General features: G+C 45.4%; 1 protein-coding gene across 1 annotated transcript in view; it reads right to left on the bottom strand.

Moving 5' to 3' along the window:
* Positions 1–22,574, bottom strand: part of LOC144791871 (gastrokine-1-like) — an 84,941-nt gene extending 62,367 nt beyond the window's left edge. The window contains exons 1-2 of the mRNA XM_078666657.1: positions 22,467–22,574; positions 19,417–19,464 (exon numbers count right to left, since the gene is read on the bottom strand). Of these exons, the coding sequence (XP_078522783.1) occupies positions 19,417–19,464; positions 22,467–22,478 (60 nt within the window). The 5' untranslated portion in view covers positions 22,479–22,574. The remainder of the gene's footprint in view (positions 1–19,416; positions 19,465–22,466) is intronic.
* Positions 22,575–22,973: the final 399 nt, after the last annotated feature.

Here is a 22,973-nt window from a genome sequence, read left to right as displayed (position 1 = left end):
TACTAGCACTCATGGCATTTCTCCTCATGATTTGTGCTTACTACAGATAAGTGTGATGCACTCATACATTTAGGTCAGTTTGCGCTCTCTCAGTTCCCCCCTTTGATGACCTCTCGGGGTCATCACTAACATTTAAACTGCAGTTATTGCTGGCATAATTTGTCTCTGCGCTTCCAGAGCCCTCAGACTCCTGTACTGATTATCTTGTATGGCAGCCAATCTCTGCAGCTGCTCTCTTTGGGCCCTTTCTGACCTTCTTGCTCTGTACCATTTGAATACCCTCACCAATCCCCACAATATGATCCCACAGATCAATATTATGATGATAGGTTTTAGTATATACCACACAAAGCTTTTGCCTAAGGTGGAGATCCACCCTCCAACTTCACTCATTCCGTGGCCCACCTTTTCCCAGACATTTTCTCTACTCAAGTCTTCGATCTCCTTGTGAATATCAGTTATGTTCCTAATAACTTTCTCAAGGGGCTTCGAATTGTCTGGAATGTAAGTACAACATTCCTGGACCTTCAAAGCCTTACAGACTCCGCCCTCTTTTGCTAGTAGGACGTCTAACGCAAGACGGTTCTGAAGAACCATAGCCCTTATCGATTGCATCTCTCCTTCTACCAGCATTAAGGACTGAGCAGTGCTGGCAGACAACCTGTCGACAACTGTTGCCAGTCGTCTAATTTTAACATCATTAAGGATTACTCCCAAAAGAGGGAACATAGCTCCAAAGACATCTCCAACCATTTCTGCATCTCCTATATCTCTCTTTCCCCTTGATGATGTCTTACCCTCGATGATCACTAAGTCTTGTGCATGATATATTTTGGGGAAGACAATTGCTAGGTAACATGATCCATACCAGTTGTCAGGTAGTCTCACGTAGGCATTTCTTCCACATACAAAATACACATTTGGAATCACTTGCATTCCCTTCAGGAAATCTTTAGTATAGTACTCTATATTGAAAGCATGTTCACAGTCGACTTCTCCCACGTATACATTTTCATAATACGTTTTGGCTCGGTGAAGACATAGCTTTCCTCTCTGCGTCTTATCTAAAGCTATTGGACCACTACTACCCTTTCTCTTGTGTGCCTTCTCTTCCTCGGTCCAATCTGTTTTCCATTGTCCTGATTTTTTCAAAATCTTTTGTCTCCTGTAACGATCATCCACCTGCCCTATGAACTTCTTCTCGACTTCTGACACTTTGCATGTCAGGTTATTTCTACGGGCATGTGAAGTATCTAAGGTAATCCAAGGAATGAAGAACTTAGCCAATCTGTCTTCACTCTTCCAGTAGTCCCATTTGTTCATCTGCTTATAATTTGGGACTTCTGGCAACACTGAATCATAGTTGGAAAAATAGTATTCAAAACTATCTCTCTCATAAAATATACTAAGCAATAAGCTACATGTAATGCCATATGTCAGCGGGAGGTGATGATATCTAATGCCTTCATCTACAGACGCCGGCAACTGCATGCAGACGTAACAGTCCTTAACCTCCATGGCATCCACGTATTCATATAAGAGTTTAGCATAAGCATTTGACCTAAAGTCTCCTTGGGACTCATCTACGTGTAACCTGCGGGCTTCTGCAGCTAATAACGCTTTCTCTTGAGTGTTTTCCCTTTTCTCACCAGCAACAGTGGGTGTAAGCGTTTCTACAGATTTCACATCAGTTACCTTCGCCTCTTCCTCATGTCCCTTTACATAAGAAATTGTTACCACTAAAGCTATTAATATTATCACTCCTACTATTAGTGTACCTATTATACATTTAGCTCTGCGGTTCTGGGTGCCGGCTTCCATTTCGTCAGACAATATGGCTCTCTCTTATCTTGGCACAAAGTTCCTTTCTTCTCGTTCCTTTACAGTCTCTTTTTACTCCTTTTGTCTTTAGAATCCACACAACTGGAAGCTGACAACCTTCTTCGCAAAAGTCCTTTAACAGTTCAATAAAGACAACCCTAGCCCTTCTCCATCAACTCAAGGGAAGTTCCCTAATATTCTCTGCTTCCTGGGCGCTAGGTAATCTTCTTTTTCTGCTTGCTTTATTTACAAAGTCCTTTAAGCATCTACTATCAGGTTTGTACCTGCAGCTTCGATAGCAAAGTTCAGTATTTCCAAACGAAGATTGTGCTCTTCATGGGCTGTTATCGTTGTACCAAAGTCGGGGAATTGCAATTCTGAGAGAAACATATGTTTTAACTTGCTGAGGCGGGGAGGTCTGGGGAGCATGAATGTTAGTGACCCTTCTTGTTCGACTCCGGGTACCAACAGTCGTATTTCCACGGTGACGATGGGCTCAGAACTGGACACCACCACCGCTCGAATCCTCCCTGTCTCCTGTTTCAAAGACATTTGTCGCCAGATATGTCCACTCAGGGGTGGAGTATCTTCTGTTAGGCACACGCACTCTTCTTGACCTTCTTCGGTCCGGTGCTTCAGCGCCCTGAGCACCTTCTTCCGGGTCTGAGTCTTCTGATATCGGAGGAAGGGTTACCTCTGGAGTTGACCTCAGGCTAGAGCTCCTTCTTTGCGGCCAATTAGCTTCTCCACGTGCCCTTCTATTCCTTCTCCTTCTTGTCTGTTCTCGCTCTCTGTCAGACCTGTCAGTGTCTGACTCGTACTCCCAGCTACTTTCTCCTTCTGTAGCGTCGTCTGTTTCGCTGTTGTACTGACCGTCCTCAGCTTGGTCAGACTCGTTCCCTGCTTCCGCTGGCACCTCTTCAGCTTGGCTAGCCCCCTCTATGGCTTCTCGGTCCTCTGCTGGACGTCTATCCGAGAGAGGAGCTGTTTCTTCCCGAGGTGCTGGAACCCTTCGCGTATGTGACGCGTGGATCCAATTGGGCAGGCCTCCCACCTTCACAGCCGTATTCGCAATCAAGATGATCTGGAAGGGCCCACGCCAACGAACATCCAAGCAGCTTCTTCTCACATGTTTTTTCACCAGGACCCAGTCCCCAGGGTACAGGTCATGGCACGGGCCCTGGCACGATGGAACCTCGGCAGCCTGCACCTGAAGGGACACAGAATGAATGGCGTCAGACAGCCCCTTACAATAGTCCAGGATCATATCATCTGTGATATTTAACAGTGCAGTAGTTGGGACAGATGGCAGCCTCATTGCTCTCCCCATTAACACCTCATGTGGTGACAACCCCGTTCTTCTGTCTGGGGTACTACGAAGGCTCATGAGGACCAATGGCAGGGCGTCAGGCCAACTCAGGGTCGTTGAGGAGCACACTTTCGCAATTCGGGCTTTGATCGTGCCATTGATCTGCTCCACAATTCCTGAGGCTTCTGGTCGGTAACTACAATGCAACTTCTGATCGATATTCAGAGCTGCACAAATCATCTTCACAAGCTCGCTGTTGAAATGCGTTCCCCTATCTGATTCCAAAGAGGCCGGCACCCCGAAGCGCGGAATGAGTTCCCTAAGCAGTAACTTGGCCACTGTGAGGGTGTCGCACCTACGTGTAGGGTATGCCTCAACCCATCTGGAGAACACACAAACAACCACCAGGACATAGCGGAGGCGGTTGCATCTCGGCATTTCAATGAAATCTATCTGCATTCGATTAAATGGACCTCCAGACCTTCCTATGTGACTCAGTGCAACTGGTGTTCTTTTCCCTACGTTCAGCTGCTGACAGGTCACACAACGCTGGCACACTGCTTCTGCTGCTATTCTAAACTTAGGATTGTACCAAGTCTGTCTAAACACTCTCAGCATAGCGTCTCTCCCTAGGTGTACGGGACCATGTATGAGTCTGGCCATTGGACTCACCATCTCATTGGGCAACACTGCTCTGCCGTCTGCTGAGACCCAAAAATGGGACTCACCCATTACACATCCTGCCTTTTCCCATGTTTCTTTTTCAAAATCAGGAGCATTTTCTTGCATGTTTGACAGTTCATCCCAAGTATCAACAGTTTCCAATATCATGGCTAATTCAGTCCTTACATTTATTCCGCCCACTTCCACCTCTGTGAAAGAGTACCCTTGTTCTGCGCAATACCGCGCGACTTCATCAGCATATCTATTGCCTTTCGAAACGAAGTCCTCATTTCTGGTATGTGCGGTGCACTTTACAACTGCGATACCTGCTGGGCATTGCAACGCCTCTAACAACAGGCGCACAAACTCTCCATTGCGAATGGGAGAGCCTGAAGAGGTCATGAACCCTCTTTGAGACCATAACTGCCCGTAATCATGAACCACCCCATAACCATATTGGCTGTCGGTGTATATGGTGACTCGAATTTGATTGCTTGCCAAGCAAGCACGTGTCAAGGCAATAATCTCGGCTACCTGAGCGGAGTGTACTCCTTCCAGGCACCCAGCTTCTACAACTCCAGTAATTGTACAAACAGCATAAGCTGCTCTCAACTGCCCAACTTCGTCTCTTACACATGAGCCATCGACAAAGAAAATTTCATCTGGGTCTGTCAGTGGCTCATCTACGATGTCGGGTCTGGGTTTGGTGCATAGTTCAGTCACATCGAGGCAGTCATGGTCTGTACATTCATCATCATCCTCGATATCATTTGGGAGTGGCATCAAGGTGGCAGGGTTCAAAACAGAGCATCTCTTGAGGGTCACATTCTCTGCAGCAAGTATAACTTGCTCATAGCGCGTGAGCCTGCTGTTGGTCAGATGCTGTGTTTTGGTCCTGGTCATCAACAGTTCAACAGAATGGGGCACGCACACCTCTAACGGGTGCCCCATGACGATATTTTCACATCTCTCAATGCTGACACCCGTTGCAGCAACGGATTTGAGACATCCGGGCAACGCTGCGGCTACTGGGTCTAAAGTAGCCGAGAAATAAGCAACTGGTCTACGGGCATTCCCATGGATTTGGACTAACACAGACAACGCGCAACCTTCTCTCTCACAACAGTAAAGAAAAAATGGTTTATTGTAATCAGGCATTCCCAATGCCGGAGCACGACACAGGTCCTCTCGCAGCTGTAGGAATGCCATCAAACTGTCTTTGTCCCATGGTACCGGATCGCTCACCTCCTTGTGCGTCAGTTTTTGCAAGGGCTTTGCTTTCAGTGAAAAGTTCGCGATCCACTGTCGGCAATAACCCACCATCCCTAGGAACATCCTGACCTCTCTCTGCGTCTTTGGCGCATTCATTTTCATGATCGCCTCTATCCTGTCTGGTGACACCTTTCGTTTGCCTTTCTCTATTCTGTGTCCCAAGTACTGCACTTCTGTCAGGCAGTACTGCAACTTTCCCGGGGACACCTTGTGCCCATTGGCAGCTAGGTGATTTAACAAAGCAATGGAGTCCTCCCTGCAAGCTTCTTCTGTTTCTGACGCCACGAGGAGGTCGTCTATGTACTGGACCAGAACTGACTTCTGGGGCAGCACTAGACTTTCAAGATTTTTCTTCAAAAGCTGGTTAAAGATCGATGGGCTCTCTGTATACCCCTGAGGGATACGACACCATGTTAGGACGCGACCTTCCAGCTTAAATGCGAAAAGAAAATGGCTTTCTTCGTCCAGAGGGATCGAAAAGAAAGCCTGACAAAGATCAATCACAGTGAACCACTCAGCTTGGAATGGAATCTGAAACAGTATCACTGATGGATTCGGTACCACTGGACAACACGAAACGACTATGTTATTAATCTTTCGAAGGTCCTGTACTATCCGAAATTTCCCATTTGGTTTCTGCAGACCCATAATCGGGGAGTTGCATGGACTACCCACGATTTCTTTCAGTATTCCCTGTTTAATCATGGACTCGATCACGGGTTTTATGCCTGCAATCGTTTCTGGAGTCAATTTATATTGGGGTGTTCTTGGGAACTCAGCATGCGGTTTCACTACAATTTTCACTGGGTCCACCCCTTTGACCAATCCAATCTCTTCCCCAGTGAAATCCCATACTTCTGGTGCCACTGTCTCTCTCAAGTCCCAGGGGAGCTCATCTACTGTCAAAGTAGGGTACAGCTCCACGCATATTCTTGAGTTTGCAACTTTGAAGTCTGCGTCATCATCATTGGTCAATACCTCCACTCCCTGAGGTGTACAGTATATTGTACAATTCAATTTACACAACAGGTCTCTGCCTAGCAGACACACAGGACTTGAATCGCAAACCACAAACTGGTGCTCATCGCTGTACTTCCCTATTTTCACCTGTACTGGTTCTGTCAATTGGCTGGTTATTCTCCTGTTTGCGACCCCCACCACTTGTATGGTCTCTCCAGACATGGGCAGGTCTGGAACTGCAGCTGATCTGATCGTGGATCTAGTGGCTCCTGTGTCCACCAGAAATGTCGTGGGGCACCCTGCTACTTCCGCTTCGACATAGGGTCCCCTCTGGTCCACCTCCAAGGCTGCCCCGAGGGTGCAGTCTTCTCTTTCCACCCTCTGTCCGGTTAATGGGTCCACATAATAGCACTCTTCTCCTTCTACAAACAGGGGCATCTGTCTATAGGTCTTACCCATAGTCCCTACTCGAGGAGGTTGCGGGAACTGGGCTCGGGGAGGAGCCCCCCCCCCTTTGAGCACCTTTCCCTGGTATGGTGTCACCCCTCTTGTAGGCGCGCTCTGGACCTCTTCCTCCTCTATCTCTTGCTCTCCTATCTCTACATTGTAGGGACACTCGCGTTTCCAATGCCCCACCTCGTTACACTGGTGGCACCTAGTCGTTTTCTTCAAGGCAGCTATGTCTAATCTGGGTCTAAAGGTGGAACTCTCCTCATTGCCCTTGTTCTGACTGTACTGCTTCTTTCCTCCTGTACCTATTCCTTGCTGCTGTTGCTGCTGTCCCCCCTTTCCTGCTGCCTGCATCTGTACCACCATCAACTTTTCTTTTAGTTTCTTAGCCTTGGAGTCTATCTCATCACAGCAGTACCTGGCATACCTCAGTATTTCGTCTAGGGGTTTACTTTGCCAACAAATCGAGTGTTGCTGAATCATTAAACTAATATCCGGTCTCAGTCCCAGGACGAACTTGGACACGAATTGCCCTATGTCTTTTGGATCCATTACATCCAGGCCGCTATACTGTTTAAACGCCTTCAGCAATCTCTCGTAATATTCGTGGACGGTCTCTTTGGGTTCCTGTCTGGTTCGGTCTATTCTGACCCAATCTATGTCTTGCATTGGCACTTTCTCTTTCAGCCAAGTCATCACTCTCTCGAATTTTGCCATCACAATCTCGGACGGCCCATTTGTCTTAGCATCTCTCTCCGGCTCCGTTGTGGGCCACTCAGCGCTAACCTTGCATGCTGTCCACAGATCTCCTGGTACTACAATGTCGAACAGCGTGTTCAGATCTATCCATAGGACCTTTGAGATTTTTACAAATCTCTCAACTTGCTTGTACCACTCCACTGGGTTTTCCCGCAATTTGGGGAAGGAGGTGGTAAAAGCAGCTAAATCTCCCCTACTCCAAGGGACATGCACATAGTTCCCATTGGCGACTTCACGCAAAGGGTATGCTTCTATTCCCTGCAGCCTTCCTGGTGTCGTCCCAAGCGTGCTTCTCCTGACGGTCCCTTTCTTGGACCACCTCTCTTCCCACTTATCTAGTGCCCTCCATGTCCTTATTCCAGTGATCAGTTCCCTTATGTGCGTTTTCAGCCCAATCGTTCTCCTCTCATCTAGGTCTCGATCTGTGTAATGTAGCCTGTGGTTACCCTGTAATGCTTTGGTTCTTGACAGGTCCACCATATATTTGCCTGCTAGTTCGACTAACTTCTCATGGATTGCTCTCGCTTTTCGAGTGATGTCCTTTGCCATATACAGTATTTCATCCTGCTCATACATTTCCATTCTTTCTAAAGGCAGGGTACCATCTACCATGTCATCCAGGTCTGACCTTAAGCTGGCGACATCGAGTCTCTTAGCTTTTATCTCAGCTCGCAATATGTCTTTCGAAGGGGGCTCACTGGTCTCCCTACCATCCCAACTCCGAGCTCTACGTTTGGGCTCGGGAGAGTTAATGAGTGCTCTCCCTTGCTCCCATCTCTCCAGGTCCCATGCTCGGCCATCCGATCTTGGAAGGTGATGGAACACGGGCCTGTTACCCCCACTCTTGCTCTGCCCACTCCCTTCTTCTTCTCTCCTTTCACCGTACTCCTCTCTGTTATTTTCCCTCTGGTCGCTACTCTCCCTTTGCCTAGTATCGCTCAGTATCCGATACGATCCTTCCTGGTTCCCCATATTCCCTGGGCTGCGCTCATTTCCGTCATCACAGGGACTATGGTGCGACCTCTCACAACTCCCATTCTGTTCTCTGGTGCCGGGCACACAGTGTGGACACTTAAAGCTGTTTCTGTACTCTTGCGCTCTCCTCTCCCCTTCACTGAGTATTGGGCACGCCACCCCTCCACTCCCGGGGCCCCCGTTTTCCAGGTCTGTTCTACCTCCACTCCGGGCCCAATGGGTGACTCCCCTACTATCTCTCTCTCTACAGTCCCACTCCGGGCTGCTCTCCCCAGCCCCGCAGTGAGTCCGAGCTCTGCTGTCCTGACTTTCCCTTTCAGCTTCTGCAGCTATGATGCTCTTGTGAGCCTCCACTGCCTCATCCCACTTCTTCATGTACTCATTTAGCTCTTGAAAGGATTTTCGTCCAGATCCCCTCAGATCCACTGGCCATCTAGGGCCCCCAGGGTCCCCTCCTGGATCCCCTGCTGTGTGCATCGGGGTGCTCCACTCTCTGGGTATCGGCATCTGACTTGGGGAATTAATCGTATCGTTCCTCCTTGCCGTCCCTGCTCTTTCTCTGTCCTTCCGTACCCGTTCTTCCCCTCTTGCTCTTTCTTGGTCATATATCGATATTATAGGACCTATGGTAACAGGTACCTGTAGTGCATCTGGTAATGCGTAGGATGTGGCGCACTCCGTTTCCGGCGCTCTTTGTACCACAAACCTCCCGACTACCTGTTGCACCTGACTAGGCTGGGACAGCTCTTTCTTTGCCTCAGGATCCCACTCTGAACTGGGAAGCGGTCCATGCTCTCCTGCATTGCCCCCCTTTTCTCTTTCACTATGCTCGACCTCCCCCCCTGCTCTATTATACGGGGGTGGCCTGTCTGTCAATAATCTGTTTATCAGGCTGTCCTCTGTTTCGCTCTCATCATCTTCTTCTAGGGGGCTTTTATTACCGGGCACCTCTAACACTGGGTACAGTTTATTTACTTCCATGTTATGCACTCTCCATCTTTTAGCATCCGCATCCCACCTGGCATCCTGCACTGCCCTTACCGATCGTTTCACCCTTTCTTGTCGTCTGTTCATATTCTTTTCATGCGCTGCCCTAATCCATGCATCAAGAGCTTCAAACTGGGTCGGTCTAGGCAAGGGTCTCATTGAGGTCATGACTGATTTTAATCGATGTAACACCTCTAACCTGAACGTCCCGTACTTCGGGAACGTCAGTTCCTCATTTCCTTCCGTAATCTTACTCCACTCTGATATCCAAAGGATCGTATGCAACCCAACATTCACTGCCATGTAACGAGCCGGCGTACCCTCCGGCGGGGCTTCTTCCCCTTCATACGATCCCCGCTTCTCTTTTTTAAACACCGCTCTCAGCCATTTAAAACACTTCATAATTATACGCACAATATCCAGCCTCGCTACTCTGTTTACTTCCTGATGACAATCCACCAATCCTGTCGCGGCTTTGCTAACTTGGCCTATCGCAGCGCGGTCTTTCTCCGGTCGGCCAATCACGTCGCGACACTTTCTGACGTCTTTGCTAGCTGGCCTATCACAGCGCGGTCTTTCTCCTGTCGGCCAATCACGTCGCGACACTTCCTGACGTCACTTTTCTCCGCTTCGCAGCAGCACCCCTCCTTTCTCAACTCGTCTCCCGGTCATGCATGCGTCCCATTCATACACCGAAAAATGACTACTTCCGACCAAGCGGTCACTTCCCTCGACTGTACGTCCACAGTCTATATGTAATTGTCAACACAACTGACGAAATGTCTATCGTCTCTCTGATAGGTTGCTTACACACACAGTAACCTCCGACCAGCGTCCGTTACTCACGCACTCACTCTTACGTTCCCCCTATCTCGGTCTTTCGGGTGATCAATGGTACCTCATGACCCCCTTCACACTATTTGACAATTACTCTGGGTGTCCGATACACCCGAACCACTTAAGCTCTCCTTGAACTTAAGATTTCCACCGGTTGCGCGCGCTCACAACCTGTTCCACAGTCACTCTACAGACATTCCAACTCCGCCAGACATTACAACATAGATACAATACAAAAACACCGCAATCTAACACGCATGACCCTTTATACTCACTCTCGACCGATACTGCTGCTTTTTCTGTCTCACGTCATCCGGATCTTCTTCAGCGGGCGGTTCTTCCGATCATCGATTTCTAGGGGCCTTGGGGTAAGCTAACCTGGCCTAGGTCACCGTCCTCAAGAAGGCAACCATCCTCTATAGCTACCAACTGGAAGGGCGAGATTTTGATCGATACCTTATCACTATTGATCTAAACCTCGATCTGGTCGACTGAACCTTTGTTGCCTGTCATTGAAGGAAGAAAGTGCCTCTCTCCCAAGTTAGTTCACCCAATAAAGGACCCCGCTCCAAAAGATCACAGACAACTTCTAGCTTTCAAAAGTTTATTGTAAGGATAGGATAAGCTGCAAATACAGGCATCTCAGAATGAGATTCACGAGATACACAGGTCCAACTACATACATGTGCTCTCTGAAAGCCCTCAGACGAGCAACGGAAATTACTAACACAAGTTCTAAGAATAATAAAGCTATCAGCATTGACGCATATCTCTCCTTCATTTAAGTTGGAGGAAAACACACAGGTTAGGCTGTCCCTACCCTGCTCTAGATGGTATCCCTACTTAACCAAATCCCAACCTAACAAAGGTGTCAGCAGTAAATGACCCCCAAGGGAAGTCACTCACTCTAAGTCTCTTGGTGAAAACCTATAGTTCTCCAGTCATGACCCCTCTCTGCCTACCCATCCGCTCTCTAAAGGGTCCTCAGGTATCTGCTCTAACTCCACCCAGGGGTGCTGTCCCTAATACAAAACAGTCAACAACATTTGAGACGCCCCTCGTGAGACGCCCCTCACGTGGTGTAGCTTCTGGCTTTTTCCATGCTGCTTTGTATTGGGCCTCATACGTTGGAGTTGACCTTGCTTCTCAGACTCTTCTCCGGCCCGCTGATACCCCTTAAAACATTCCGGAACCCTCCTCCATGTCTGGGCCGTCTACTGAACAGACCTCTATTCATTCATTTATAATTGGATTCCCCCTTTTCTCTTGCAGACAGACATCTGCAGCCAAGAACCCAACTCTCATAGACTTCCAAAAAGGTTTGCAACATTTCTCGGCCCAGACATGTACGTGTAAATCAATGTTAAAGCATTTCAGGCCTACAGCATTTCTCATAATGATTATAGCATTCAACTTCTTCATTAATTAAAGCATGTTAATACTCTTATTCTAGTATTCAGTAAACACATCTATAAATCATGGCCCATTAAATGCAATGGCCAAAACATTAGTTCATCTATGTCGTGAAAAGAAACTCCTTCCCTTCCCTTCTAGCTCTGGCCCTGAGGCCTACCACATTCTGCGTTTAACCACATGCCATCTTACATTTTAGCAGCTACACGACATGGATTCAGGAATAATCACATCTAATAAAATCATATAGTGTCACACATTTCTGTATTAGTTCCACTTCTACTTAAATCTCTACATTAGCTATACATTCAGAATATAATTGCAGATACTACTAGCACTCATGGCATTTCTCCTCATGATTTGTGCTTACTACAGATAAGTGTGATGCACTCATACATTTAGGTCAGTTTGCGCTCTCTCAGTTACATCGTAGCACCCTATCACTTTATTGCCTGGGCTGCAGGCATGTGCTGACAGTTGGTGTCCGGCTCTTGCATACAGTTTTCCACAAATTGTCAGAGGGTGGATGAAGATGGTTACTAAGTTAGGTGACGGTCACATCTTTTAAAGAAATGGTTATCATAGTATGAATTTACGCTTGTTTTTTCATTTGCAATTCTGCAGATAATATTTTGTTTCCCCCGATAAAGTGCATACATTCAAAGAAATTGATTGAAATGCATTGGATGATTATTTGTATTGAAGCCAAAAACTAAGCGCCTGATTAAGAGTTTGTCAGACATGTAGCTCAGTCACAATTTTGACGTATATCCGGTCCACCTTATTGCAATTATCTTAGGATATTATGTGCTTTTGTAATAAGGTGGATATGCTATCTTTCATGTTGTGACTGACAGAACAACCCAGACGCCAAGTCCTACATTTCTCTACGAAGTTAAAAGTACCAGTCGGATATTAAAGCAACTGAATTTCTAGCAACCAGCTAAAACCATTTTTTCTTTTCTTCACAGGCTGTTAAAAAGTGCAACCGAGACATTGACATTTCTCACACCTCTTTTACATTCTTATTCATACACGATACACATCTTCTTAGTAAGTATTTTGTCTCCAGAAAAAATAAGTCTCTTGCCAGGCACAAACCTTGCTTTTTAATACATATAAGTCACTCCTCGGGTAGGCCCTGGACGGCCCAGAGGGTAGGGTGCAGTGTATTTGTAAAGCAGCACATTCACATTTTGGTTTTACATGTCCTGGTAGTGAAACACTCTTAGATTCGTTTTACACTTCTGCAAGACCTATATCTCCCGTAGGATAACATTGGAATTACCCTATTACCTTTATAAGCATAATTTCCAAATGGTAAGATATAACTTGTTTATGATTGTTGTCTCTGAACTCCTAATTTAAAATGCTAACTTATGGTGAAGTTGGATTTCAAATTAATGTTCTGTAAATACCACTTTTAGAAAGAGGGCATTTTCTTGCCTTAGCCAATTGGTGCCTGCAGTCTGTCTCTGATTGCTTGTCTGGATTGAGTGACAGCTGGTCTTTGTGTATTCCTCCTAGAAAGCCATACACAATGGTTGTTGATAGGCCAACATGGAAGGATGGAAGGGAGAAGCTGGATCCAGCCTCACTCTCACTTACACATGAATAGGCTGTGTGCTGTCCCCCACACAAAGGGCTCGTACCCCCTTGTAATGAGTCTGGAGTCCGGGCAGGAAGGAAGGGCATGTGTGCATTTCAAAGGCATCTCTTTGAAGTCTCCCCACATCTAAGGCATCACTGGGTATAAGAAATGGACCTCAGACACCAACACTTTAGAACACTTCTGGACTTGTTCATACTCTGCGAGGAAGACAGACTGCTGTGCTGATTAAGGACTCTGCCACTCTGCTGGATTGTTGCTCTGGAAGAACTTCTTCCTTGCTGTGCTGACCTGCTGCCCTCCTTGCCTGGATGAGAAGGACTGGACCCACATCACTTGAACCCAGAATCCAAAGTGACTCCAAGGGCTACTTGGCTGGCCTCCTGATCTGAAGTCTCAGGGACAAAAATGATTCCAACTCACATGCTTCTGCACCTGGACTCTGCCATCTGTAAGCCTGCTTTGCCAAGTGATGCCAACTTCGTCCTGGTCCCTTGGAATTGGGACTAAAGTGCTTCTCCAGCAGAGTCCATGCATTATAGTCATTGCACAGCTTGAAACTGGCGCATCTCCACCATTCCGGACGCATCACCGCAGTTGTGAGGATCTATACCGACACATAGCTTCTACTTGGCTGGCCTCCTGATCTGAAGTCTCAGGGACATAAAAGGCTTTCAACTCACCTGCTTCTGCACCTGGACTTTCCCATCTGTGAGTCTGCCCTACGAGGTAGTGCCAACCTAGTTGTGAACGCTTGTAAGGGTTACTAAAGTGCTACTCGAAGCATTACCATAGACGCACAGCTCGGATCCCCATCACTGCGAGCGCATTGTTGCTGTTGTGAGGATCAGCACCAATGCAGTGCCACTGCTGTGTGATGCATCATCCCCACTGTTTATGCATAGTCGCTGTTGCATGGATCGGAATCAACGCATTGCCATCACTATGTGGACCATCATCAACTCATTGCTTCGCCTGCACTCCTCATCTTCGATGACGACGCATCAATCAATCAATCAATCAGGGGGATTATAAGCGCGCTACTCACCTGTGAGGGTCTCCTGGAGCTGAGGGGGGGGGGGGTTTGGAGCTCTGTTCAGCCAAAAAGCCAGGTCTTGAGGGTCTTCCAGAAGGTGCTCAGGGTAGGGGCGCGTCTGATGTCTGCCAGGAGCTCGTTCCAGGTCTTGGCCGCAATGTGAGAGAAGGATCTTCTGCCTGTTCTGGCTCTGTGGATGCGGGGGTTTCGACCAGTGCAAGGTTGGAAGATCGAGGTTTCTTTTGGGTACATGGAAATTGACTTTGTCGTTGAAATATTTGGGTCTGAATCAAGGTACTTTTGTTCAGCAGGCCAAACCTGGTCCCTATAGCCAGCCCCTGATTCATCTTGGTTGGCCAGAACTTTTGACTTTGTCCCGGTCTGGCATGACCAGATATCCCCGGTAGGTTCTTTTTGCTTCTATGCACTATTTTGCTGTTTATTCTTTAAAAATTCATAACTCCAGTTCTACTAATTGGGTTTTGTTTTTTGGTCTTCTTTTATTTGTTAAAGTAAGCTCCATTTGTCTAACCAGGTTTGGTATCTTTTTGTCTGGTGTTTTCACTGTTTTACTTTTTGAAGTGTTGCACAATTACTTTAAACATTGTCTCTGAAGGTTAGTCTGTCTACCCTGAGCCAAGCTACCAGAGGTGATCACAGGTTAATTTAGCTTGTGCTGTGCCTTACCATGACTAGTATTGTGGTTCGTCCTTGGATAGAGTGCATACCTCTGTCAGCTAGAAACCTAATACCTAACACACAGTCTTTAAATTGTTACCTCTCATGTTTTTTTACACATGGGTTCCCCCCTACTCTGCAACGCCGAGTCCCACTGCTGCCTATTGGCCTGCAACATCAGGTCAGGCGATGGGAAGTGTTATGACTAATCTCTTCACCACTCCCTTTTGCACAATGCCATTACTGGCAGTGCAAATGAAGAGGGAGGAAGAGAGCAAGGAATACAAATGACCAATCACTGCATGGCTTCATAATAAAGCCATGCAAGGAGAGCCATTATTGCATGGATCGAATCTACACACCCCTGTTCTTCTTCTTCATGTGCAAGACCACTAGACCAGAGGCCTAATCATTTGTCCTGAGTCAATCCAGGTGCTGCTCTTTTGTTGCTATGTTTATTAAAACAACATGAGTGCAATGCCAGGATTGCCTTGGTTAGGCGAACCCAGCATTCATTAGTAGTCCAGGGGCTACATATGTGTTCCCTGGCTCACTATTTGATCAGGTGTGAGAGGCCTCTAGTGTACATGTCAGGCTGGTCACCGAAAGGCAGTCAGCTAACCTGACATCTGCGCTTTGTGAGTATGTGTTGCCAGCCCAGGTAAGCCAGAGCCCGCATTTCAATTATGGCTACTAGTGACTGCTGACGTAAATTCGAATCCCCACCTCTACACGTTTTACCTCACTCATCCTGCAACCCAGAATGCAACTGGAAAAAAGGAATGCCGTGGCCCGAACAAACCCTTGTAAAGTATTTATGTACATTAATATGGGGACTATGGGAAGGCACAACAGGGGTTAAAGGGGGCAACAAAAATGGGGAGGTAACACTCCTACGCCACAATAGAGAAACTGCCCTAAGTGTCAGGAAAGAAATGGATGCAGCTATGACCTAAGTTTTCCTCGAGTTGGAGTTTGATAAGTTATGAAGTAGTGACACCTTTCTTGAAATAGGGCAAAAAGTGAGGCAACTGGGATGACAACATTGGATATGTTCTGACTTCAATTTGGGAGTAATACCTACGTTCTACGCTACAAAATGTTTGTTACTAAACTCACTGCATTAAGAACTTTAAGGGCACCTGCATTGATCTTTTCTACAAATGAAGTGAAGGAAATGGGGCAACCTGACCTGTCTGATGGATCAGCTCTGACTGGGTTTTTGTGGGGCTGATCATAAACCGATAATGTTTTGAGTTTTCATAAAGAAGAAGGAATATCATAAAATGATTGTGAAGAGGTAGAAAAGGCAATTGGTCTGTACAGAGATTAGCTCCAGATGGTTTCTTCATCAGAATATAATTAACTGATTTTGTTTCTGATGAAAATGTCATGTCTTAAATATCATTCACAAAAACACAATTTATTTGGTGCAAATGATGTTCTATTATTAACTCCAGTGGAGGTGAAACTTTTGTAAACACTATTTGGGACACAATATTTATATCTGGAGATATCGTGACTACAATATTATGGTTCCACACTCACTAGATTGAATGAAAGATCATTGTTGCAGATGCAGACTAGAAAATCGACCTAGATTATATGCAGAAGTATCAAGGTAGGTTCTTAATAAAAGCCTGATCATGGGGCTAAAGTTGTGTCTTACCAGATGCATATCCTCTATAATACATGATAAACACTGGTTGAAAGAAGGACAGCTGCCATGTCTAAGTAGTTCTGCAACACACAAACACTAATAAAGTGAATACATAACACAAGAAAATCCCCATGCCAATTTAGAAAACTATATTTTTAATAACGTATTTGACACCAACATAACAAAAATCCAATCAGTAGGACTGGGGTTATGAATTTGTAACGTTTTTAGTCAAATCTAATGCCTAAAAAATGAAAGAGCCAACCTCAGACATCTGGGTGAAAGTCGAAAAATATGGCCAACCTCGATGGAGCACAGGCCAGATACAAGAAGTGGAGTGGGCCCTGTTGGCACTTGCTTTTGGACTTAGAAGACATTTACTTAGAAGACATTAAACTTTACCTTCTCTGAGAAGGTAAAATTTAGTGGGTCAAGACTGCTGGTGGAATCAGAAGGGTGAGCGTCGTTGTTAGGGAGCCACTAGACAAAGTCACTGTGAAGATTTCTACGTTTTTAGTTTTTTGGTAGACAAAAATCTTCAGCGGGATAAAGTTGAAGGCTGTAGCCAGTGAGAGTTCCAGGAAGCTGGATACCCCTTCGCTGAGGGACCGCAGCACAGGATTTGCTGCTGTGGAGAAGAAGGTAGGTTGAGCTACCGCAAAGTCAGGCCGACCTTTGAAGCACCTTGGGTGGATAGATGAGTAGGTTGGTCCCAGGCTTCCCTCAGTTCTTAACCCCTCCGCTGCGCTGAACGTTCCACGCTGGTGCGGAACGTTCTATTGCGCGGGCGGGGCTGCGACGTACAGCGGACGTGCGCAGCACTACCGAGGTAGTGCACGCGACGTCCGCTGAACGTGCGCAGCACTTAAGGGGTTAAAGAAGGTTTTAGCCCAAACATTCCGATGTTATGGATGTTGGCTATCTGGGCACCTTTAACACCACAAGCAAGGGTCCAGGACTGGAGGGCACCACTTGGGGGTCTCTGGGGCTCTGATCAAGAGGCCAGCAAACAAGCCTTTAGAGTAACTCTGGTCGTCGTGAGTTCAGGTGATGAATCAGGTCTCCAGCATCAGGACATGATCTGAGGGTTCAAGGCAGTCTCCAGGGAGCAAAACAGTCCTTCCAAGTGCATCAAAGCTGTCTTGTTGAGTGCACAGCAGGCCACAGCTTCAGGCAGTCCTCTAACAGTCCTTGCGGAAGACTAGGAAGTGAACTGAAGAGTCGGTCTGAAGGTCCCTTTTTTATACCTGATGCATTCTTTGAAGTAGAGTTTCTAGAAGTTGTCCTTAGAAGTGCTTTGCATTTTCTGACTCCCCTGCCCTGGCTCCAAGCTGGATGCAGGGACAATGAAGGGGTGACAAGTACTTTGTGTGAAGGCAGAGCATAGTCTATTCAGTTGTAAGTTGGGCTGTGCCCAGCTCACTCCCCCATCTTGCTAGTTGATTGCCAATCCAGGCAAACCTAATCTCTCTATTGTGTGACTGTCTATGGGGAATAAACAAAGTCCAACTGCCAACTCCACCCAGTCATGTGACCTAGGGCAGACTGCAGGGACCAAATAGTTTAGGGCAGGAAAAATGGCAACTTTCTAAAAATGGCTTGGGATAACTGCTCAGCGTCATATAGATGACCTCAAACCTTGCATGTCCATCAATAGAAAAGACATCTTGCGACTCCTGTTCCTGATGCCAAGTATTTTTTATTTTCTACTTCATTCCCCCTTTCTTTTCTTTACCTCCGGACTCGAAATCGTTGGCCCTAGATACCATCTCGCAGGAGCTTATAAGCTTACAGGTCTGAGAGAGAAAGGACGCCAAAACCACTTTCAGGCTGGTTTATGGATTGAGGTACGGTGTAATCATAGGACATTGATATTTTTCAGTTCTGAAGGGGTTCTCTCCAGCCAGGCAACAAATGGCAGGCAAACTTTTGATGGATAAATTAGCCATCCCTCTCAAGGAAGCAGGAATAGAGAGGTGGGGCAGCTGATACAGAATGTAAAGCTAACTCTCTAAGTGATTCCCGGAGGCATATCTCAGCCTTCAGGATCTGGCTGATTAAGGGGTGGACCTGCGACCAGAGGCGGGAAATAGATAGCTTGAGGACCAAAATATCAACAGATAAGTATGTAGATATAGAGTTAGGAATAGCAACCCTATATTACCTTTATGCACTTACCTCCTTGATAGTTTTGTTTTCAATTTTTTGGGTCACCGTATTTTGGCCGCTTATTATTTTACACTCAACATTCCAGAATACAATACTTTCATGCATTGTTTTCCTCCTAGCATGGAGACTGCCAGCAATATAGCCCAGATTGAAGAAGTAGTTGTTGATCAACTATATGCTTTTAAAAAGTTCCTTCTCAGTAGGCAGCCAGATCATCCCTCTGAGACCCCTATAAATCCAGGAAGCAGTTGACCCGAAGACATTAAACACGGCACACCACCATTGCACGGTATGTTTCTACTCGAGGATTAGTGTGCCTCCTAAACCATGTAATATGTGAGATGTTTCTCTTTTATTAGAGCTTGAAACAATCCTCCCACCTGCAACACTCTTTTTCCCCTATAGATCCCAATATGCAGCTTAATTGTGCACATGCTTATGTAGAGGTTGACGTCCTTCTGTTTCCACTCATGTTTACCAGTCGAGATTGGAAGGAAGGAAGAAAGTTCTACTATTTATTAGCATGCTTCTTATAAAGCTCCTTTTCTCTAGTGTCATATTCAGTTTTGAATGTAGGTGAGTACTGATGTTATGTCATGGCATGTCATGTCATGTTATGTTATCTTATGTTATGTTATACATTGTTTCTTCTGTTACATGAATTACTCTTTTGCAATCCCTTGCAAACATATTTTATAGAAAGGTGCTGCTTACTGTCTATCGTTTTTTTGACAATACCAAAACTTTTATTCTAAAAAGCGAATTCTGATGGCCATTTTCTAATTATGATGCCCCTTCAAAAATTCCACTTTACTTACATCATCGGCCTGGGCCACCATGGATCCTAGCAGAGCAACAATGAGAATCTGAAAATGAAAAAAGAAAGTTGTTTTTTAAAGTGTTTTCAGTCTCTATGTCTATTTTACCTGTGAAAGGAAACAAGACTCAGGGGGCATATTATCAAGGGGCTTTATCTCCGCTTTTTTGGCTTTAAAAGCCAAGAAAGCGGAGATAAAATTATCTCCCTATTACCAAGCTGTCGCTAACACCAGTTAGCGACAGCTAATAGGAGATAGTGACCATCTTGGGCCCCGCTTTGCATGTCAGTGATATTTATCACTAATGACATGCAAAGTGGGCGTGCCAAGATGTTAGCGACTGAAAACAGTCGCTAACATCGCTATCTCCTATTACCAACTTTTGGAGATATTCGCGCTAAGCGCGAATATCTCCAAAAGCTAACACTTGCCCAGGAGCAGTTCTTAGCCATGTTATCCAATGGGAGGTGGATAACATGGCTAAGAGCATTTGCTCGATAATGCATGAATATCGCTGACTTTTCAGCGATATTCATGCATTGCGGCCGTTTTTTATCGCATTTGCGATAAACCTTGCTAATAGCAAGGTTTATCTGCGATAAAAATCGCCGATTTGCGGCGATAATTTTTGTCTCTAAATAAGTTAGAGACAAAAATTATCTCTATTGGTTGGTAATATGCCCCAATTCCCTAAGGGTCTCTAGAGCCTACAAAGTGCCCTAGTAAAATTATTTGGAATGTTGATATAGATAGCAAAAATATAGATAGATGGATGTGAGGATGTTACAGCACGCCACTCCTTCGTTTTTCATTAGTTCAAACCTATTACTCATACTCTTCACTTAATTACATTTGATTGTATTTAATTGGAAGACTGATTTCAATGCACATTGTAGAGAGAAATGTATCTAAGTAAATCGAAGAAAATGAATATACAAATAATTCCTCACAATTTAGGATTACAATATTTTTTAAAAATCGATTTATTTCGGGTTTTATGATATTGGTTCCAAATTCCTTCAAAAAGAGAGAGAGAGGGGGGGGCGAGAGAGAGCGCATCTGTGCCTGTGTGCATGTGTGAACTTAGTAAATTAAATTTTAAAATAATTGGAAAGACGAAATTTAGAGTTACCACTATAATTAAAATTAGGAATAAGCCATGGGTTTGGGCTACAGCTACAATTGGGAAGAAGGTGTATTTTAGGGCTAGCTATAGTTTACATTTACAACTATAATGCAACAGGTTACACAAGAATCTGAAAGTTGTATTTCTTGGCGTTCGGATCCTGTTGAAGCGGTTTTCACAGCAACCACTGCCAAATAGCAACTATTAATATTAAAGCCGCCAGCATGGGCGGCTCTCTGTCACAAACAGGGCTTTACATAAGCTACTGACAGGTGTTTCCAACTCAATAAATGGCCTGACCACAGACTCCCTCCCTGGCATCCGATCTCACTGCACAACTACCTGGAACCTAAGATCAACTTCCTCTAACCCTCTGGTCACTCCCAAACCGCCATAAACGAATCACAAATTCTAGTCCTGCCAACTTCTCGGCACCGCTGCTGGATCTCCCTATCACCAAGTGTACTCACACCCTCCTCTCATTGGGGCTGATTCACAGAACTAATTTGAGATAAAATCCTAAACTTACTACTTTTGGTATTCACAGAAGGCATTTAGTAGTAGTAAAGTTAGTACTCCTAACTTTACTACTACTAAACTGAGATAAAATCCTAAACTTACTACTTTTGGTATTCACAGAAGGCATTTAGTCGTAGTAAAGTTAGGCCTTCTGTGAATACCAAAAGTAGTACGTTTTACGACTAAATGTCTTCTGTGAATGCGAAAAGTAGTAAGTTTAGGATTTTATCTCAGATTAGTTCTGTATATAGGCCCCATCGTTTACAACTCTAGGAATGGCAATGAATTCTACCACACTCCTTTGTAAATATGTATATTTAACAACTGCACACTAAAGTACTTTTAGTAATTTAGCTAGATGTCTGTATTTGCCATATAATGGTGAAACATGCCCAGACCTAACTTCTGCTGTTCCTTAAGTGTGAAACGGCTCAGTCTCATAACTTTCTTTATGTGCCATAAACTTTGCTTCTGTAAAATGATTCTGATTGTGTATCTCCAACACCAGAGAGTCAAATGGAAATGTTAGATTCATCTGAGTGAGACTGGGCGCTCTTCGGGATCAAATGATTGCTTAATGCTTATGTTAAAGTTAATGCACAAGTCTACCCAGTGCTGAATATTAATTTAGAAGCTACGGACATAATGTGGGGAAGGTGGGTACCACCACCATGTTTTTAATGTAACATTTGTGAATAGTTTCGAAGGAGAATACAAGTTTGGAAACAACTTCTCCCAGCATGCACTTCTGGTTCCACTAAAGTAAGACAGGCAAAAAGTGCTATTGAAATCCATACACTCACTTTAGACTGAGCATCCATCCTCCTGTGTATCCCCTCACCTCAATCTACCTGCCTACCCACCCATGCACACCTAGGTAGTAGTAAACAGGAGCTCTGTCTGTCGTTCTCTGAAAAATGTGCTTGCTAGTTATCTCGGCGGTGAGGGGAGTGTGGCACTTTCATTGGGGCAGAGGGTTGAGGCTATAAATGCATTTTTCCAGACTGGAGGGGGGGAACTCCCTTGAGAGCTATAGACAACCAAAGGATTAGGTATTTGGAAGAGGAATCTTAAACATACTTAATAATAGTAGTACCTTTTTGGAAGTTTACCCTGTTTTGTATATCTGGGATAACAACCCATAATATAAGAGCTGTCCTAGATTTTGCAAGAATACATTAAATGCCTAAATGCGGGTTGTAATAATAAAGTGATAACTTGCTCAGCATTATGTAGAGCTCAGTATGTAGCGCCTGACACAAGCGTGTGGCTTTGAAGCGCTGTAAACAACAGGTGTTAAAATATAATTGAAATCTCATTTGAAAAAGTAGTAACATACTTTAGCTCTTTTCTAGCACATCCAGTGTTTGAAAGGATAACAAAGTCATTGAATCAGAAAACTCACCAGGGTCTTCATGACTGGTCACGTCCTGTCGCACGGGATGCTGAACTGAACGGATGACACACTTCAGCAAATGCCCATTCTATATAGAAGGACTCCCTATCAGCAGGCTGAGGGAACAATAAATATTAAACATGTAGAGATTGAGGTTTGGATCAAACCCATGTCAAAGGTACACCCAAGGCGTGGGTCCCGCAGTATCAATAATAAGAGAGCTATCTGAGGGCTGAGCTTCAAACCAAAGATCATTTTAGGGTGTGCCACTGGCACGGAGGAACATGTCTGCTATGTGCCCTGGGAGGTTCCACTCGGGGTCTCACTGCAGAATGAACAGTATTGACTTTGCAGATAGCACGAGATTTGACCCTTGCACAGTCTGTGCTGTCACACCTCCTAATAGTGTTCATTTTGCTTTGTGTAAGGATGGAACGATAATAACGCCTATAACTATGTCAGGCATGTCCAATTTGGGCACAGGAGGGCCGGCTCCATGCCAGGTTTTCAGCATGG

Source organism: Lissotriton helveticus, chromosome 11 (assembly GCF_964261635.1).
Source record: "Lissotriton helveticus chromosome 11, aLisHel1.1, whole genome shotgun sequence".
Taxonomy (NCBI): domain Eukaryota; kingdom Metazoa; phylum Chordata; class Amphibia; order Caudata; family Salamandridae; genus Lissotriton; species Lissotriton helveticus.
Note: the sequence above shows the minus strand (reverse complement) of the source record. Positions and strands in the feature narration are given on the sequence as shown.